Source organism: Thalassophryne amazonica, chromosome 21, assembly GCF_902500255.1.
Source record: "Thalassophryne amazonica chromosome 21, fThaAma1.1, whole genome shotgun sequence".
Taxonomy (NCBI): Eukaryota; Metazoa; Chordata; class Actinopteri; order Batrachoidiformes; family Batrachoididae; genus Thalassophryne; species Thalassophryne amazonica.
In genome coordinates, this window is record NC_047123.1 from 33,055,289 (window position 1) to 33,075,857 (window position 20,569).

General features: G+C 40.9%; 1 protein-coding gene and 1 long non-coding RNA gene across 3 annotated transcripts in view; one reads left to right on the forward strand and one right to left on the reverse strand.

The window, feature by feature from the left end:
* Window positions 1-17,320, reverse strand: part of kif26bb (kinesin family member 26Bb) — a 28,299-nt gene extending 10,979 nt beyond the window's left edge. For both annotated transcript variants that reach the window (XM_034162478.1, XM_034162477.1), the window contains exons 1-8: window positions 17,088-17,320; window positions 16,594-16,926; window positions 10,385-10,864; window positions 8,187-8,308; window positions 7,187-7,358; window positions 3,721-3,921; window positions 2,612-2,705; window positions 291-562 (exon numbers count right to left, since the gene is read on the reverse strand). In XM_034162478.1, the coding sequence (XP_034018369.1) occupies window positions 291-562; window positions 2,612-2,705; window positions 3,721-3,921; window positions 7,187-7,358; window positions 8,187-8,308; window positions 10,385-10,864; window positions 16,594-16,926; window positions 17,088-17,141 (1,728 nt within the window). In that variant the 5' untranslated portion in view covers window positions 17,142-17,320. The remainder of the gene's footprint in view (window positions 1-290; window positions 563-2,611; window positions 2,706-3,720; window positions 3,922-7,186; window positions 7,359-8,186; window positions 8,309-10,384; window positions 10,865-16,593; window positions 16,927-17,087) is intronic.
* Window positions 255-2,753, forward strand: LOC117503271. Its single transcript, XR_004558533.1, has 3 exons — window positions 255-391; window positions 489-587; window positions 2,637-2,753. It is a non-coding gene; the product is annotated as an uncharacterized LOC117503271 (long non-coding RNA).
* Window positions 17,321-20,569: the final 3,249 nt, after the last annotated feature.

Genomic DNA, 20,569 nt, shown 5'->3' on the forward strand with positions numbered 1-20,569 from the left:
AAGGAGCAGCCATCCAGGTGACACATGGCATCACCTTGGCATTGCCCATTGGCTAAAGTGCAACATAGACCTTTCTAATCAATACAAAAACAAAAATAAACAAAAGGCAGCTGCTATAGGATATTCAGTTACAGCAAAATTTTCTCACCTGTAAAGAAAAAATAAGGATTACATGAAATGATGGCATCTGCCTCACATTTGAGAAGGAAGTTGGTGCAGTCAACAAAATATTAATATTTAACAAAACGAGCAAAATAATCTCGACATACTGTGCCAACATAATCTTATACCTGTATCCCGTAGACGGGATCCTCATGCAGGCTGACGTAGGCTGCAGGGCTGTCCTGGATGTTGGCTGAAGACGGGACGACCTCCCCCAGCAGATCCCTCAGTACGTCGTCCTCCCCACAGCACAGTTCGATGGCAGACACAGATACAATCAAATCCGTCCATGTCTTCTCCCGCCGCCGCTCGATGGTGCTGTACAGCCAGGAAATGGCACACGGGATCAGGCCGAGCTTTTGGATGCTTTCATCGTTCCCCACCATGCTGGACCAAGAGCCTGTGGTGGACGACACGATGCACAGGTGGAAACACACATGCTGCCATGCACATGCAAAGCCCAACATATTCACGCACGTCTGCATACTTCACACAAAACACTCTGAACAGCAATAACCTGTTTATATTTGAGCACCATGAGGATCTTCTGTCACAGTACACTGACTCTGATATCACAATATTATGATACGTTTACTAGAAATGCAATTTAAAAATATACTCTGATTGAAACCTTAATTTTGGGTAATTCAGTTTATTCAATTATTTAAATTTATTTTATTTTTAAGTTCATTTGCAAGGATTAATATCATGTCAGCATAACCAATTTCATAAAAAAATTATGAAAGCCATTGTACAAAGAATTTCAATAAATCTGGGACTAATATAATAATATGCAAACATCTTAGGCATGCTGTTATATAAAAAATATTAATTTTCACAATAAATAAAAATCAAACATTGCACAAAATTTTTTCTGCTTTCTTCAGAAAATATATTTATTGATGAAAGTTAAAAAGCCCTTTTCAGATTAATAATGATAAGAAGAAAATATTATTTTTATGAAATATTATTACGGTTATTATTATGTAATTATTTATGTAGCTATCAAACATTTTCCAGTCAGATAGTTTCAAATGAGTGAACATCAAAACACAAGCACATTAATCAACCATTAAAAATAAATGAAAATTTAAAAAATAAGTAAATGCATACACATAATACAAATCGGCAACATTTCAATTAAAGTCATTACTGAAGCTGTCCACTAATTACAAAGTGTTGACAACAGATTGGCCTTCAAGGATTGAAGAGAACTGGACAATCCATGGGTAAATTATTCCATCAAGTGGGAGCATGATAATCAAAAATTCACTAGCTTCTTGTTTGTTTTTAGCATAAACCTGCATCCTGAGACCATGAGAAAGGACATAAGGCTCAAAAAGGTGCTTCAGGTAAGATGGTCCATAACCATTCAGAATTATATAAGTCAACAATATAACCTTAAAATTTGAGAAAATTTTGCAAAATACCCTTATCTCATAATGTTATAAAAATGTTAAAACTGATCTAATCATCAGTCTCCAAAACTGCATCAGCTGTTCATTGGAATAAATCCTACCCTTCCATAAAATTTCATTGAAAACATCTTCAGCTTTTTGAGTTACATATGTCCCAGGTGAGGAGATTGATCTGAAGAAGTTAGTCCATCCTAGAATGGAAAACATATCCTGCATGTTTTCCTTAATATTGAAAGCTCTACGCTTGGCAGAGGTATGCACTCTGTGGCCTTTTGCCCCACATTAACTTTGACCGTACAGAGACTCGCCATTTTATCTTCTTGTTTCATCCCAACTCTAATTGAATGAGGGTAAGAAATTTGGTTTGCTCCAATTAGAGGCCAAGCTGCCTGGTGTTATTCAAAAAGAGTAGTATTCTATGGAGAAGATTGATATCCCTTGGCTGTGCGCCACGTGTAGCTCGTATCGGGCAACTAATTCAATCAGATTTACGAAGAGTGGCGTCACGTGAAAAAGCAGCTCCAAGGAGACCCTGTCCTTAGCCTGTGTGTATGTACACGTGCGTGTGCACGTGCACCACAAATCTATTAAACCCCTTCAGCGACACTAAGTGCAGGGTTCCATCTCTCTAATAGCCACATATTGCAGCCCATTGCGTTTGGGAGCGCAGAGCTGCAAGAAAATTAAACATTTGTTTGTGCCGTAAGCCGAAATGTCCAAAATAGGAATCTTTTAATGCTGCGTGTGTGATGTGTAATGGGTGAATAGATGTGTATTTACAAAGTAACAGGTGACAGATGAATGACTTAAAAAAAACGAGTTGAAGTGGCAATGCCTGCAAGAGAGAAAGCAAAAGGTTTGAGATGGATATCAAGACTGATAAGAGGCGGGTCGACCGTGTGAGCGATGAAGAAGGAGCTGGAGTGGGGCAGTGGTGCAGGATGGGGGTGGAATGTTCCTCAGTTTGGGTAAAACAGGCTCTCCTCTTCATATTTTTAACCCCTGGCCCCTAACAGCAGTCGATTACTCACCAACATCGGCGTATCCCAAACCCAGAACACATCCATTGCTGCCGCTGACCACACAGCGGATGACGTCAGTCAAAACACCAGCACACACTTCGGCCTGGTCGGGAGAACAAAGCAGAGCGAGCATCTTATGACTGACACTGGCAAACAGACACACAGAGAAATGAAAGGCGGAGACCGGGAAGCTGATCCCTAGACTCCCTTGGGTTTAGATACTGTAAGCTGGAAGTAATTGATGGACTCTGTAATTGTGGAGCGTATCTGGGCCCTATCAGTTTTCAGGGCGTCAGACACAAAGGGCGAGCAAGCTGTGTGGTATTTACAGGAAGCATGTTGAACGCTTGAGAAAACACAAAATGCACCATAGAAAACTGACATTATTATCCTTATATATCCTCCAGGACCCAGCCATTAGAAACAAGTCTTCATACTATAACCTACTTTACATGTACCTGCCTGATGTCAAATGAAGATATGAAAGAATAACTGCAAAATTCCTGATAAAAGATGCCAACAAGGCCCAAAATAAGAGATTCAGGGAGTTTGATTTGCAGGAGGAGCTCTATCTTCAGGTGAAATTTTGAAAATATATAGACTTTTTCCTGCATTCCAAAGGCAATCATGGATGCTAAACGCTGACTCTTGTCATTTTTTTTAATTCCACAGTTTTTATTTTAAACACTGGAAATTGTCTCATCTTGCATGTAGCAACATTCATCAATCAGCCTTGGTTTATGCAAGACCTCGGCTCAAGAGGAGGTTGCAACCCCATCAACCCCCCTCTAGATACACCACTGCTTTGTCAAGGAATAGGCTGTAGAACAGGTAGCTCAGTAGGACAAGGAGTTGGACTGCCAATATGTAGACCTTGGTTTGATTCCTGGTCATGCTACCTCTGCACTTGGACAAGACACTTCATCTGCAATGTCCCAGTCCAACCTGCTATAAATGGGTGTTGGCCTAGGCTGGGGTAGTAACCTGTGTCAGACTGGCATCCCATCCACAGGGTATCTATCAAGCTGGTGACCAAAGTTCCAACAATTGAGGTATTACATGGACCCCTATGACACTCTAAACATTATTCAGTGATTGCCATGAAAAATGTTCCAAACCTGACTTGAGTCTTGAGGGTAGACGGCATCAAAGGTGAAGGTCTTCAGGAGAGATTTTCCTTGCCTGCCTTGTGCCATCTCAGTGTGTGTTTGGCTTTTGCAAATTGGCTCCATTACAGTGACTCTTTTCTTTGATGGGTCGATTCGGAGAACAGGTTGGCCCCCTGGAAGGGTCGGGTTCACTCGCAGCACGACTTTGAGCTGTACACCCAAAGAAATAAAAGCAAATGTTTTGAAAAGGGCAAAAAATACTGCAAAAAAAATCAATGAAATTGTGTTATTTCTGGGTTATAACAAATACTATTCACACTAGGTATATTTTAAGATCTCTGGGCACAACACTGTTGGACCAGCAGGAATAATTTTCTGCTTTTGTATATTTTGAGCATTGTAGTGCTAATGTGTGTATTTTGCTTTAGTGAATTTTTAAACTGCAAAAAGGGCACATCAAAGCTGTTTACTACAGGTTGTATTGGCTTCAAAAAAATATGGCACACATCCATTCACCAGGGGGCAGCACAGCATATTTCCATGCAGATTCTGGAACAATGTTTGAAACATGGGTGTCTCAAAATGCTTCAAATGAACAATCACTAATTTGCAGTACTGATGAAAACTTTTGGCAACACCCCCAGCCACATGTTCTATTTATTCTTTAATTTTGCTTTGACTTTCCCTTTCAGTTGGATGTTTCAGCCTGTGTACTGGGCATCCTTTCTCCCCAAATCTGCTAGTTTTTACACATTAGTTGATACTAATATGAAGGGGGGAGCACACCTCCAAGCACATAACATACTCTGTGTATGAGGAGTTGGGGGACAAACTGTATGGAAATACCACAGCTGTTGGTAATTTTCCATAATCCATCCAGCAGGCGGCAGACACATCCATGAGACATTACACAAGCAAAATAAAATAGCTTTTAGGATTGATCTTGTGCATCAAAGCTCACTGTAATCTAATCAGTTCATCATCATTAAGAGCATTTATTGTTTTTAAGTTACTGTCTACACAAGCTGGCTGGGATGGACTAACCTACCTACCCACTCACTCACCCACCCACTCATTTACATTTTTGCAGTCCGAGCCTGACTATCTTATTAGCACTGCAAATTCTCACAAATAATACGATATCAAGCATGTCGTGATACATCAGCGACTGCCTCGAGTGCTTTTTCCGGCCTTGTGGCCAACAGCCTGTTTTAGGAGAATAATGTTTCACAAATTTGAAAGCCAGCTGATCTACTTAACGCAGATATTGATGCTCCACGTGCTCTTACGACTGCATGGCAATGCACACCTCCTACACTAGCTCTCCAGGTCATGACATCAATCCCTTAATGCAGTTTTCTGCAGGAAGAATGAAGATTTAGATGCTTCCAGAGAAGGAGTAAAGCTCAAATATGTCTCCTTGCTGTTAAACAAATCTAGGCAGCCAGATTAGGTGACATTAGCTGCACAAAAGACAATATATTGCAGTACTGTGTTGTAAAATTATGCTTTTTCAGGAATCAGGATTGCGGTCGAACAGACTGCATTAACCCTTGAACGGCACAGCAGCGACCTGCTTCGGTATTGTTTCTTTGAAATCTTGCAGGACTGCATTACACCATGATGACATCATCTGTGATTGACCAAATAAATAAATAAATAAATCTGAGCGCCAAATTCCCTCTTACAGCCGGCAGCCTCCCGGTGTGTCCTTATAATTTTAATACCATGGAAGACGTTAGTCTGTATTGAACATGTGTCAGACTGTATTTATCGAGGCTGAATTATTCAGAAAGCCATTTATGAACAAATGAACCCCCCGTGCTCGCTGCTGTCAGGGCACACGGCGCTGAGTGGCTGGGCAGGTGTGGCCGGCGGAGGGCCCTTTTTTCTGTAACTCTAAACTCAACCCAAGAGCCCATCTGTGAGACTCGGGGAGGTTCAGGCAGCCATATTGATCTGCATCGTCTCTCCCGGAGGAGGTGATGGGTGAGGAGGGGGGAGACAAGATGGAGGCATTAGCACCACATTACAGAGTATTATACAGGAGGGGTGATATAGGATCTCCTCCAAATTGACTATGATCTCTTTATGTTGGAAAAAGGGTTGGGGGGGGGGTCACCTCTAAAGAGGCGTTTTCTTTTATTTACAGATTGCAACAGGAAGTAACCAAACTAAACCAGGATCCTCTCGCTCAGTTACTTTTTGTATGTTAGAAAATTTTAACCCACATCCTCACTGTTGGATTATTGAACAAGATTGTTCAAAAACATTAATGAACTCATTTTAACCAAACTTGGAGAAATGGTTTCATTTGTCCTGGAATATCAACTGTTAGATTTTTGTACAAATCTGCCAGAAATGGGTGGAACCAGGAAATGTAATTACAGCGAGAGCTGTGTTTGGGTTCTCTGCAGTAAGTTGAACTTGTTTCCAGTGGGCGTTGGCTTCCACCAGGGCTGCGTCTTGTCACCAGTCCTGTTTGTGATATTCACAGACAGGATACCGAGGCGTAGTCGGGGGAGGAGGGTCTTCAGTTTGGTGAGCTCAGGGTCTCATCACTGCTTTTTGCAGATGATGTGGTCCTGTTGGCTTTATCGGCCTGTGACCTCCAACACGCACTGGTTCAATTCAAAGCCAAGTGTGAAGCAGCTGAGATGAGGATCAGCGCCTTAATCTGAGGCCTTGGTTCTCAGCAGGAAACCCATGGATTGCCTACTCCGGATAGGGAATGAGGTATTTCCCCAAGTGAAGGAGTTCAAGTACCTCAGGGTCTTGTTCAAGAGTGAGGGGACGATGGAGCGTGAGACTGGCTGGAGAATCGGCACAGCAGGGGCGGTATTGCATTCACTCTGCCGTACTGTTGTGACGAAAAAGGAGCTGAGCAAAAAGGTGAAGCTCTCGATCTGCTGGTCAATCTTCATTCCTACTCTCACCTGTGGTCATGAGGGTTGGGTCATGACCGAAAGAACTACATTGCGGGTACAAGCGGGTGAAATGGGCTTCCTCAGGAGGGTGGCTGGAGTCTCTCTTCGAGATAGGGTGAGAAGCTCAGTCATTCGTGAGGAGCCACTCCTCCTTCGTGTTGGAAGGAGCCAGCTGAGGTGGTTCAGGCATCTGGTAAGATCACTCCTGGGCGCCTCCCTAGGAAGGTGTTCCAGGCTCATCCCTCTTGGAGGAGACCCCGGGGAAGACCCAGGACTAGGTACAGAGATTATATCTCCACACTGGCCTGGGAACACCTCGAGATCCCCCAGTCAGAAGTGGTTAATGTGACCCGGGAAAGGGAAGTGTGGGGTCCCCCGCTGGAGCTGTTGCCCAGCGAACTGATCCCACAACCAATTTTCTATTTTCATCAAACTTGAAATGTGACAACTTGGGCAAACAAGTTGACCTGCATCAACACTTGGAACTTATTATTATTATTATTATTATATTATTGTTACAAATGAAAGGTGTCTAAATGTGTCACTACCTTGGCAACACTGGGTGAGAGTTTGGTTTTGGTGACAGCTTGGAGCAGGCAGGAGGGAACAGGCGGAGGGTTTTTCTGGATCATTTCCCTGAAGCAGGTGGAGAGATGAGCAGAAGCAGAATGCGAGGTCTGTCCTTTTTTCTTCAATGTCAGGCTGAGCTTCTCTGCAGCCCTACAGGGGATAAAGGAGGCAGAACAAAAGTGGTGGAAGTTGGGACAAGATTAATAGTCAATAGTATGTTTTTAAATGTGTAAATATGCTCATATTTTACTGAAATGTGCGTATAGGTTGATGCAATACTTATGAAAACTGTTGCATCAACCTCTGGTAAGGAATTTATGAATAATCTTATCAGATGGATTTTTTTAAACGCTACCATAGACATATCTGCAGACTGCAGTATTTTATAATGCAATGACGTTTTGCTTAAACCATTTTCCCCCCAAGCAAATTTAAATGGTAAAAGCCAAACACTGCACTGCTAAACTTGGTGGGATCAGCATCATCCTGCAGTGAAGCTCCTGTCCTGTGGGTAGTGGGAGGCATGTTAGGCTTAAGGAAAGTCTCCAATAAATCTCAAAGTTTGAAGAAACCTCTTCATGCACAATGCCAGATCGACACAAATGGCGTCAAAACAAATTGGTCAATTTACTGGAATGGCCACCTCAGAGTCCAACTTCCTGTCTGGACTTGAAGAAAAGTGTTCAATTCTGATCACCAGGCAGCCTGACTGGGAGAAATTCTGCAAAACCACAATGATTTTAGACCGTGCATCATCAAGATAGGGCCCAAAACGACGGGTATTGCTGCTTGCAAGCAGTAAATATTTATGCAGTTAAATATTTTAATTTTATTTCTTTCATGCTGCAGAGATTTGAGTTCACTTTGGGATTAAAAAACATGATATTGAAAATTACTGCCTAAAGAAGTTTTACAACAGTAAAAATTGAAAAAAAAAACAGTCTGATACGTGTCTGTATAAATATAGCGACAGATTACCTGGCTAAAAATGACATGGCAGCAGAGTTTGCAATGTTGACCACTTTGGAGAGGTGAGGAATCTTTGAGGTAGTCTGAATGGTCCCGGTGTCACCGTGGCACAGTGGGGCTTCATCTGCACTCTGATGGGGGACGACAAACAAAAACATAAGAATCCACATTGGTTCTTGCTCCAGGGCACCTACTTGAGTCTGGAGAGGGTCTCCGGGTTCAGACCACATGGAGTTAAAATGGGAAAAACACTGGATGTAGGGATGGTTGGTGATGGCTGCGATTAAAGCAGGAACTCTGTGTGACCTCCTCAGCGTTTGCTTAAGATGTCTTTATTTTTTAGCTCCACATCTGATCGCCTCAGCCGATTTAAGGACAGGATAACAACATCAGCTCCTTTTTTCTGGCCCGACAATCCCCAGACTGAGGAAGGAGACGAAATGTACGTACAGTGTACAGTGAACGCCTTATTATACCCTTTATTTTAAAACTTACTTTCTGCTTTATTTAATCTCACTCCATCATTTCATATTGACCTTTCCTCCTCCTTCCCCTCCACCACCTTAGGTCATCCTTTCTCTGCTATCTGTTTTTCTCTCGCCCTTCTCTTGTCTCCTTTTTCACTCAGCCACATTAACCCGTATTGATTTCTCCTCGTGCCGGACCAGCCTAGACTCTGTCTCATGCATTCTTGCACAATCCAAATTGTTATTGGTTCATGTTTTAATCCAGTTTGATAAGTCAGTTAGTTAGGAAAACCAGTTCATTACACTAATGCTGGCACGATGTAGATTTAGATAAATTTGAGTTCACCAAGACTACGCGCCCAAGAGTAGAGGTCTTAAACTACCGGTGCGGGGGCGGGTTAAGACGCACACGCTAGCAGTTTATGAACAGCAAGGTGACTATTCAGTCACTAAAGATGATGTGTGGGTGGATACACATACTTGGTTATGACCAAACTTGGTATGTATATGAGCGAACCTGGTTATTTATGGGTTCAGAAGGTTAAAGGTCTGAATCACTTGAAGCCCCACCCCACTACAAATTCTAATTTCAGCTATACATACCCAATTGTTATCAAACTCTGACAGTGGATTAGACAGCCCAACTCCAGTAACTGTGTTGATTTATGTTATGCCATAGGTCAAAGGTCAAGGTCATCAGAAGCATATTTTGCTCTAAAATTTGCTTGTGTGCACAATAACTTCTGCTGTTCATATCTGATTCTTACACAACTTTGCATGTATATTCCGCACTTTGGGTCCAATAACCCGAGTGATGTTGGAGGCCAAAAGATCAAAGGTCAAACTCACTGGAAGCATTTTAACCACAAATTGCTTGTGACCGCTACTGTTGTTGGCTCTAGATACCCAGCTGTTAGCAAATGTGGTATGTATGTTACATCGCCCTACTCCAAGAACCCTATTGATTTTGAGCTCAGAAGGTCAAATGTCAAGGTCACTAAGATTTTAAGCTCCTGATCGTTACCATGGGCTGGGTGATAATGTGTTTAGTCTGTGCTAAGTATTTTAAGGATCCTGGTTGCTTGCTACTTGATAATTCCAAATTAGAAAAATACCAAATCTGCGACATTTTTAAAACTTAATTCCTAATTTTAGGTTTACATTTCAATTTGGGGGATGAGGTTGCTACCATCCATTATAAAATGGCGAGTTCTACCCTGATACCAGTCTGGATCAGCTTCAGATTTACAAATGGATTTTTTCTTGGATTGCTCAAGTGACACATTGGCAGAACCTCGCCGGGGTCCCTGGGTATTTTTTTTAGCTTTGCAATGCATTTCTTGGAACAGAGTACAAAAACATTTGCAGCAACATTGTGTTTTTCCTCCTCTTAAACCTGGTGTGAAACCAGAATCGTCCACTTTTTGAGGGGGAGGCTCAGTATGGTTTGGGTTCCATCCACATTAATGTAAATGTGCTAAATATAACCATCCCCCTATTGATCATAAGTGCTTCTGACTGGCTGCTTTTTATGACAGACGTAAATCACGACTCAATTCCATTCCATTAGTTAAAGTACTTTTAAACAATGTCCTCAGCCTGACATCTCTGCTCGGACACTATGAATCAGCGCCGTGCTGACATGTGCACCCATAAAAGCTGACTCGAACATAGAGCTCATTAAAACATGGGTGCACCCGGTGCACCGTGTGCTTATTGCTGGGAGGCTTTTAGGGCTACCTGATTGTAAGTGTAGCTGCTGACACCCTCACTGCGAAACATTGACCCGGTTTTAGTGGCAGATGCGACCAGCTGCTGCTGTTCCTCAACCCAGCGGTTCATGTCAGGGTTGAGGAGCCTGGGTCCCCGCCGTCTGAGGGTTTGAGGGGTCCTCTGTGGCGTCCTGGGGCTCTGTGGGCTGTGGGTCTGACTCCGTGGCTCATGTCCGGCAGCGGCAGTCTGCCTCAAAGTCACGTCTCCAGATTTTGTCTCACTTTGTCCTAGCGGTCTGCCGGCACTGAGGCCGGGTTCAAAGGAAGGTTTCACCGACGGCTGACCCCTGTTCAGAGCCAAGTGCGCGGCCTCTTCCTTGAGCTGGTCCAGGTTTACCCCACAGGATCCACACTGGCCCTGCTCTCTGTCTCTTTCCCTGGATTCGGCAGTAGACCGACTGTGGACGCGGAGGTTGTCACGGAGAAATGCAGACAGGTCTCCAGAGTCCTGCAGAATTTGAGGAAAGGTGTGAGGAACAGTTAGGTTTTGGTTACATTTGACAGTCTGGTTTCAATTATTTGTACACTGATTAACAGCAACGTGTTTTTAAATCAGGTTTTAAACAGGTAGTTGGATTGAAACTGGTTTAGGGTAATTGTAATCTGGTTTAAACCACATTTTCTGCTTTCGTGGCTCTAAACAACCGAAGAAAATGTGAAATTGTTTGCACGTTTTACAAAAATGGCTTAAAGTGTTTTAAGACACTAAGTTAAAAGCAGTTTAGTTGGATTATACTGAAGTATTTCTCTTATTATCTATTTAAATGGCTTTAAACCAGCTGTAGAACATTTGAAATTGTTTGTACACCAATTTACATTCATGGGTTGAAGTGTTTTAAGCCACTTTAAGTTAAAACCATTTAGTTGGATTTAAACCAGAGGGCAATTCCAGCATAATCTAATTTAAGACCTTTAAATGGCTCTAAACCGATGGTAGAACTTTGGAATATGTTAAAATTTGACATAGTCTAGTTTCAGCTGTTTGTATGCTGTCTTACATTCATGGTTAAATGTGTTTTAAGAGACTTATTTGGACTGAAATTGATCAAAAGCCATTTTAAATTGGTTTAAACTGAATTCAAGAGACTGGTTTTGAGTTGACTGGTTCTCAAAAACTAAATGAATATATTTGAATTTTTGTTATGGCTATAATGAAAGAAATCAATGAAAAAATAAGTGTCTTGGATTTTGAGAAACTACTTTTTTGGATAACTGATACTGAACTAAATTATTCAATGAAATAGATGAATAATTAAAACTGTCAGTCGCAAAATGAGAAAATAGGATGGGATCAAACATCAAATCATTAGTGGTGTTTTAATCTGACAGACACACATGTTTCCTCCGTCCTTGACACCTACCACCTTCCAGCACTCCCCCTCCTCCCCCCATTAATCATAATTATCTCACCCATATCTCCCAGAGGAGTATTTAAAGAGATCATAGATAGATAGTGAGATAGAAAGATACACACATGAATTTTGATCTCCTGCATCAAATAGCCAAAGTCATTATTTTACTGCCCCTAATTGCCATTGTCAGCTCCTATAGTCTATGGTCAGCTCAGGTCTGAAAAGTTGGAAATGTGCTGACTTTCCATCTTAAGACAACATTATAGAGTCGTGGTGCATTTGAGTAACCCTTCTCGGATCAATAATCCTGCATTTCTCCAGACCACGTCTGTGGCCACATGATACCATCTCTGTCCACCGCTCGCACTCTTGCTGGCCTGTGGTCTAAAAACATAATGTGCACAACAAAAATAAATAGTGTCTCTCCTTTATGAAAAAGAGATGACATGGTCTGATGAAATATTTATGTCCGTTTTAAAACATTCACTCAGGAACTGGCACTGAGGTATTTTTCTAAACTGACTGGATCACGTGATGGTTGTTAATCATGACAAATGTATGACTGTGTACATTTCACATCCAGAATTTTTTTAATTTATTTATTTTTGCATCTCAACCCACTATTTGTTGTTTTTAATATTTCAGTGTAGATCTCAGCATCATTTTTAAATTAAACTGTGCTGTTTTTTCCCCAAAAATAGCTGTCGTAAAACTGACTCTTAAACCTGATGATGTGGATTATTGCTCCTTAATGATGGATTATGATTTCGGCCCAAGATGTACATTGGATTCAATTGTTCTTTGAAATTACATATTCCTTTGTAGTGGTTGGAAACTACATTTCCAAGCTTACAAATGTGGCATGGAGTTCCTCAGGGATCAGTTCTTAGACCTCTTATGTTCACTCTGCATGTTCCCCCCCTTTTTTTAAAGAAACATATTTTATTATCTTAAACTTTCTTATAATTAAGATGCGTTGTCTTTATGTATTTAAATGCAGTAAGTTGTTGTTATACCTTTGAAACACTCTTTGTATTCCTTTGTTTGCCAAAATACTAATGAATTGGATATACAATATATTATGTTCACATTATTATCTTGAAGTGAGCTAAATCTTTATATTTCCCAAATCTGACTTTTTTTTTTTCTTTTCTTTTCACTTTCATGTTTTTAAACTGGGTTCATATTACTGCTGGGAGCAAGATGTTGCCCTCACAACATTTTAAACATTCAGAAACACTGAATCCTTTTCAGAAGCAGGTGTTTGATCCATGTTTTGTATGTTTGAAACAGTGAGTCATTTTCTGCAGTAATTCTTTAACAAGCAATGTATGTGCTTGTGAAGCTACAGACCCCTTAGTCTATTGAAGTTACTCAATTTAAGGCTCCAACCCACCACTAATTGCAAAAAAAAAAAAAAAAATGTTTCATGTGGGATTTTCCTCTGTCATACCCCAGGAATCACATATTAAAAATAAAGAACAATTGAAGGGGTGGAAGGGCCAAAAATATGCTAATTAAAGTTAATTTTGGTATGAACATTAAAGGAACCATCAAACAACTTCAGGTGCAGCAAAGTACCACTCCCTACACGTCTTCCATTAAAATAGAACGGAGAAAACCTAAATCTTAACGAATATGGGTGGAAAGAAAAGAATGGCAAGTTCATTCCAGTACGAACAGACCTGCCTCCAGCTCCTGACCGCCTACTGGAAATTATTCACTGTAACTGCAAAACCGGATACAGTACTTTGAAATGCACTCGTCTCATGCATGGCCTTGAGTGTACATTTGCTTGTGGAGACTGCAAAGGTTCTAGCTGCTATAATGCAGTGGATCCAGAAGTTGTGACTGAAGTTGATGAATGAACAATCACAGAGCTTCAAAAAGAGTTTCGTGACTTTGGAATCATCTCGCTCCGGGTTCTGTCTTATCTGGTACAAGGTGTACTTTTTGTTTAAGCCATATTTGCATAATTACAACCTCTTTAGGACACTTACATGTGTTATTTGACCACCTCCTGAATTTGACACTTACGAGGTCTATTAGAAAAGTATCCGACCTTATTATTTTTATCAAAAACCATATGGATTTGAATCACGTGTGATTGCGTCAGACAAGCTTGAACCCTCGTGCGCATGCGTGAGTTTTTCCACGCCTGTCGGTTGCGTCATTTGCCTGTGAGCAGGCTTTGAGTGAGGAGTGGTCCACCCCCTCGGCGGATTTTCATTGTCAGGAAATGGCGGAATGATTTGGGCTTTTTTTCCATCAGAATTTTTTCAGAAACTGTTAGAGACTGGCAGCTGGAAACCATTCGAAAAATTTATCTGGCTTTCGGTGAAAATTTTACGGGCTTCATAGAGAATAAGGACTGTTACTACAGCTTTAAGGACGGCTTTAAGGCATGGCACACAGCAACGCCGTGATGAAGCCTCACGGGACATGTTCTGGCATGTCCAGGCACATCCACAATTTCTCGGATAATCACTCGATGGAAAAACCACCAACAGCTGTCTGAACGCCATCCCAAAGCCGTCCTGTGAGACCAAAACGGAGGTGTTCCTTTGTCTCGCTCCAGTAGCGAATCCATCGTGACGCGCGAAGCCTCCGCTCGGCTTTCCATGACAAAATCTCTTGTTTAAAGTGAAATCTGCTGGGAAATGGTTGATGTCCAGCTCTTGTGATAACCAGAGAAATTGCACACGACGGTTCCGGCTCCACAGAGCCATCCGTTTAGAAATGATCTGGTGGTTTGTGGCTCTCGATGGCGGCATGGAGCGTGGCAAGCCGAGCGTCCTTAAAGCCGTCCTTAAAGCTGTAGTAACAGTCCTTATTCTCTGTGAAGCCTGTAAAATTTTCACCGAAAGCCAGATAAATTTTTCGAATGGTTTCCAGCTGCCAGTCTCTAACAGTTTCTGAAAAAATTCTGATGGAAAAAAAGCCCAAATCATTCCGCCATTTCCTGACAATGAAAATCCGCCGAGGGGGTGGACCACTCCTCACTCAAAGCCTGCTCACAGGCGAATGACGCAACCGACAGGCGTGGAAAAACTCACGCATGCGCACGAGGGTTCAAGCTTGTCTGACGCAATCACACGTGATTCAATTCCATATGGTTTTTGAAAAAAATAATAAGGTCGGATACTTTTCTAATAGACCTCGTATCTCATATGTATTTGTTTGAAGTTCTAAGCGTTATGGTAAAATAGGTTATCTTTTCAGTAATGGTGATAGTAGGGGTGGTGACCAAGTGGTTAATGTGCTTGGTTTCATTGCAGAAGGTTGCTGGTTCAAATCCCACCCCTACCACATTTCTCTATGTAATGTGGAGTTGCGTCAGGAAGGGCATCTGGCGTAAAATTTGTGCCAATTCAACATGCAGATCTACCTTGGATTTGCTGTGGCGATGCCGAGTACAAAACAAGGGAACAGTGGAAGGGACTTACTTTTATCAGTAATGGTGATAATTAGCTTAATTATCATGACATAATTAGTTAATTATCTAAAAGGGCATTAATTTCAGTTTCTAGTATTTCTAACAACACTATAGGTGAATTTGGATAGCATTTCAGTCCTCCTTTGATGACTGTTTCTGTGAAGGCTCTCAGTTGTCCAGGTGGTTTCCATAGTAGAGAAGCTGTTTACAATGGGGTATTCAGGTCTAAGCAGTTTCAGTCTTTTGTTCATGGTAATGAGTCATTCATGTCATCAAGAGAGCCGCCATCAGTCCCATCGTTAGGAGGGACAGCTGCCCTGTCATTAGGAGGGTGCTAACTAGCCAATAGCAGTCTGCCTCTCAGTAGGAGGGGTCTGGCTAGGTTTAAAACTCCATCTTTTGTGGCTTCTGTTATTCTTCTCTACAAGAGTCATGACAGAAGTCAGACTACCAGAGCAAGAATTTTAGCTGAGGAAGCTTCTGCGATTTGAAGCGAAATGTCCTTGCATCAAGCAACCCAGTCCAGTCGAAGATTCAAGCTTCTCTACTATCCTTTTGATGATAGATAAAATATTTGCAGTTGTTTGACTGATTCCTTTCATGTTCATATCAAATTAACTTAAATAAGCATATCTTGGGCCTTTCTACTCCTTCTATTGTTCTCTATGTTTAATATGTTATTCCTGGGGTATATCAGAGGATAATCCCACATAAAACTTTTTTTTTTTTTTTTTTTTTTTGCAATTAGTGGTGGGTCAAGTCTCAATATGACTGGACTGCTTTGCCGAGTTCAGCCTTTGAAAATGAAATTCAGAAACTGACACTGATGCACACTCCTGCGCTGTCCAGTAGGTGCCAGTGTTTACCAAACTCCGTAAACACTGCTTTGAAACATTTGAAACACTGATGTTTCAAACACTTTCCCAGATTTGACATGAAAAAAGAGAAATATATAAGAAATATACAACAGAATGGAAAAGTAAAACCTGAATTAAAGAATAGATAGAACGTGTGCCTTGGGGTGGTGTAAAAACTATTCATCATTGCATTGCAACTCTTTGAAACACCTGAACTTTGAACACCTGAACTTTGAACATTGAAAATGAATTCTAGATGTGTTGTGCTGCCACATAGAGACACCTGGTGAATGGCTCAGGATTGTGCATGCATGCCATATTATGAATTTCATATTTAAAGGCTGCAGCCAGCAGCATCTCTACATGCACGGCCATATATGTTGCTTGTTTGCAGTAATGATAAGTTTTGGCATGATCCACAACTACACATTCCATCATTCCCATAATTGGTTCATTCTGTCATATGGGGGGGGCGACCCATAATCCACAGTGTAGCTCCGCCTGTGGACAGGTTGTTTTGGTGCGCACTGACCTTGCAGGAGAAGTGGTGGTGAACAGCCAGACTCAGAGCTTGTTTCTTCAGAGAAACGAGGGTGGCCGAGCATTTCTCACAACACAGAACTTTCCTGTCGGACTTTCCAAACCCGGGACTGGCCGTCCCTCTGTGCAAAGTGCTGCACGTGATGCGGTCTCCTCCGGGACCACGGAGGGACCTGAAGGACGGAACCCTGTCCGTTGCTCTCTGGCACATGTTCCAACGTGGGGACCCTCCGGCACCCTCGGGTGCAGGGCGCTCTTGAGGGTGACACCCGCAGCTTTGTCCTCTGACACCCCCGGACTCACAGGGATGCTGCACTTCTGCGCTCTGACAAATAAAATGATAGAAGGATGCAAGAGGCTGACGTGCAGAGCTGCAACCACACCCACATATGATTTTTCGAGCACTACAACAATATTACTCCTCCACAGCGCATGCACCTTTAAATATTTTACTATTCTTCTTTTTATGAATAATGTGTGACTTACCCGCTGCGTTCCTCTGAGTGTGAATCTCTCTCCTCCGTGACTCAGATATGACATGACAACTTGTTAATATTTAAAAAGATTTGGAAACAAAAGCACTGTGCATTTTTTTTTCAATCCAAGCAAAGATTCGTGCGTGTAAATCCAAAACATGTAACTCATGATAGATTTGAAGAAAATCACCGGCTTAGAAGTGGCGTGATAAGCGGCGCGCGCCGTGAAGAGAAGAAAAGTGCACCGAAGATTACTTCATGAACGGACCGGGACCTTTACTACAGTGACCACAAGGGGGCAGTGAAGAGCAACTGGTAGGCACAACCAGGCCGCAATCCTCTTTAAAATAAATTAATGCATGCAATTATAATAATAATAATTTGGTGTTCAGAATAAAAGTGCGTTTTTCCACTTAATCATTACCTTTTAACAAATATGTTAATAAGCATTTCGGTCTCAACAACCTTTCAAGGAAAAAAAAAAGACAGTTTGATGTCATAATGCAACAATGTGATTGAAATAAGAGATGAAAGAAAACACCGATGCGCAAATAAAATCAAAATAGAGAAACTCGATGATGTCAAAACAAGCGATCAAAGTAAATCTACTGACTATCCATATATTCAATTTCACTTAGTCGTTTATGGGACCAAGGGCGCTCCCATGTGGTGGTCAAATTTGTTTTCATCCATAATTCATTATTTTATTCTATGGAATACAGAAACGTAGATTTTTTTTTTTAAGGCCAAATAGAATCTTGACATGTGAAATCCCAATTTTCTTCAATCTGTGATTCAATGAATTGAAAATAATACCTGTAAATAATTCTAAATATGATGTATAGGACATAAGTGAAACCTTTGTTGTCACAACCTTGATTTAGTAGTGATGATGCATGCAAATAGGAATTTGATAGATTCATTAATGATTCCTTGACTGATCTCATGTATCATGTATCATAAATCTGATATTTATGAATCAAATTAAAACAGCGTACAGTTTATTATACATCTTAACTTTGTATTAACTTGTGCAACTTGAAATGCAACCTTGTACAACCTTTTTAATGAGTCACCCCAAGGATTTCATTTACCTCATCTGTCCACCCCCCCCCCCCCAAAAAAATCTGCAATTCTGTCACTCATTACATCAAATTTGCATTATTGTGTAGGCAATTACACTATAAATCAAAGGAAAACATGAAGACATTAAAAAAAAATTATGTAACCTGTAAATACTTAAAAATGCCCAGATGACACAAGAAAGTGAAAACACTTATTTTCACTGTGGTCCATTTAAAAATCAAATGACAAAATAGATGTAAAAATAAAATAATTATTATTATAATAATACTGATAGTAACAATAATGATGATGATGATAATAATAATAATAATTTTGTGTGTATATGATAACAAGAACCTAAACAATTTCTAAATACATTAAGACATTATATTAACATTTTAAAAAGTACGTATTAAAAGGAAATTAAAGGGTTGAATTCTTCTTCAAAAAAACTGTTGAGGTCTAAGGTTCTAATCAAGGGCGTAGGTTTGGTCTCAGCTTTGGTAGGGACAATACCACCACCCCCCCGGCCCCCCTGCCCACCACCACCACCCCCTAACCCACTCATACCATTAGACGCACAAGTACAGCATAATACATAACATATGACGACATAATGCTGAATAATTTAACACTTTATTTACAATATTAAGCGTGTAGGCAAACAAACAAATAGCTTAAATAACAAAATTGCACCCAAAATCACGAATCTATTCGTTAGGCCTACACCTGAGAGAACAAGACAACAAAAAAATACTTGTGGAGCTAACAAAAAAAAAAAAAAAGTTTTTGCAACCAAGATGTATAATTTATTCTCTTCATCAATAATGCAGTTGTAGGTATCTGGCAACCTAATTTAAAAAAAAGGGATTTCCAATGATATATATGGTGTATTACGGTAAACGAAGCCTGTGATGTCATAACGCAGAGGAAAAACACGGAAGTTTCACACTAATGCGCCGCTGATTCTCATTACCGTAAGTTCTCATGTAAGCCCTCACTCTGAAAAATTTAACACTGACAGCAAGCCAAGAACCCGTGCTTTCCAACAGCATGCTATATGTTGCATATATTACGGTAAAGTGCGTTCGGTGACTTTTGAAACGAGGCAAAAGTATGAAAAAGAGCGCAAAAGTGACAAAAAAGTACAGAGACAGACAGCAAACATAAATGTAGTAATTTCTGAGGAAAAGGCAGGATGTTAGTGTCATTTGTGAAGGTGTGTGTGGGTGTGCAGTTTATTTTACGTGTGGCGCACAGCATTGTTCGCAAGCCCTCCACCCCGCCCTTCTTGTTTTTCTTCACCGGAGCAGTGTTGCCAGATATGAAATATGAAACTATCGTACCAAAACCTCAAAATTATCGTATTTTGGGAGAAATGATCGTACACAAACAAAACGCATACAACGTAGCTATTTTAGCGTTTAGTTTTTTGTTTTTTTTTTAATTTCCAAAGAATTTTATGTCACATTTTTAAACAGTAATTATAGTAATGGGGAAACTAGAACGCACTACTAGAAAGATTTTTTTTTTTTTTTTCCTGTGAAGGGACACAAACGTGTCAATTACCAGACTAGAAAGAGTCGAATTCAACCTCGAGGTCGCTGTCGTCATCCGATGCCATGGACACTTGTGCAGATTTTGTTGAACACAGAAAAAATGTTGACACCTCCATAAGGAACTTGAACTTTTTTTTAATTTTTCTTGTATATCTCTTTGCTTTTGTGTTTTGGTCGTTTGTTGTTGCATTTGTTGAAATAAAGTAAAAAAAAAAAAAAGAAAAAAGATGTTGGTTGGGGAATCTTCCTGTCACGGCACAGATTGGATGGAACTCATTACTTTGTATGGGGAGGGGGCGGGCTTTCAAATGACGTTGTCCCGGGCGGCCAAAGCTGTGTGTGGTGTGTCTTTGATGCCGCCTGAGTGCAACGCCTGCAAAATGATTCTTGGGTGTCAGAGAGAGATGCGTGTTTGGGCAACCAACTGAAATTATCGTACATATTGGATTTTTTCCCATTATTGATCGTACATCGTACAGAGGGCAAAACTATCGTACAAATACGATAATTATCGTACATCTGGCAACACTGCACCGGAGCCACCCATCCTCTGCGCTCCGGGACCTCCCACTTTACAAATGAAGCGCTGCCTGCCACGAGATGCGCTTTGTTTACGGCCATGTGAGAAGAACGTGAGCCAATGAAATTGCAACATGGGTAACCCTGTCACTCTGGCACGTCGAAAACACAAAACGTGACGACTAAAATTATAGTATCGAGTTCGCAAAAAAAAATAGTGAATGATTTTGTTATATAAACAAAAATGCTAAATATTGGTAGGGACTATTTTGCCATCCCAAAATAATGGTTGTGACTTGTCCCTATGGTCCATATGCAAACCTACGCCCCTGGTTCTAATAACATTCTG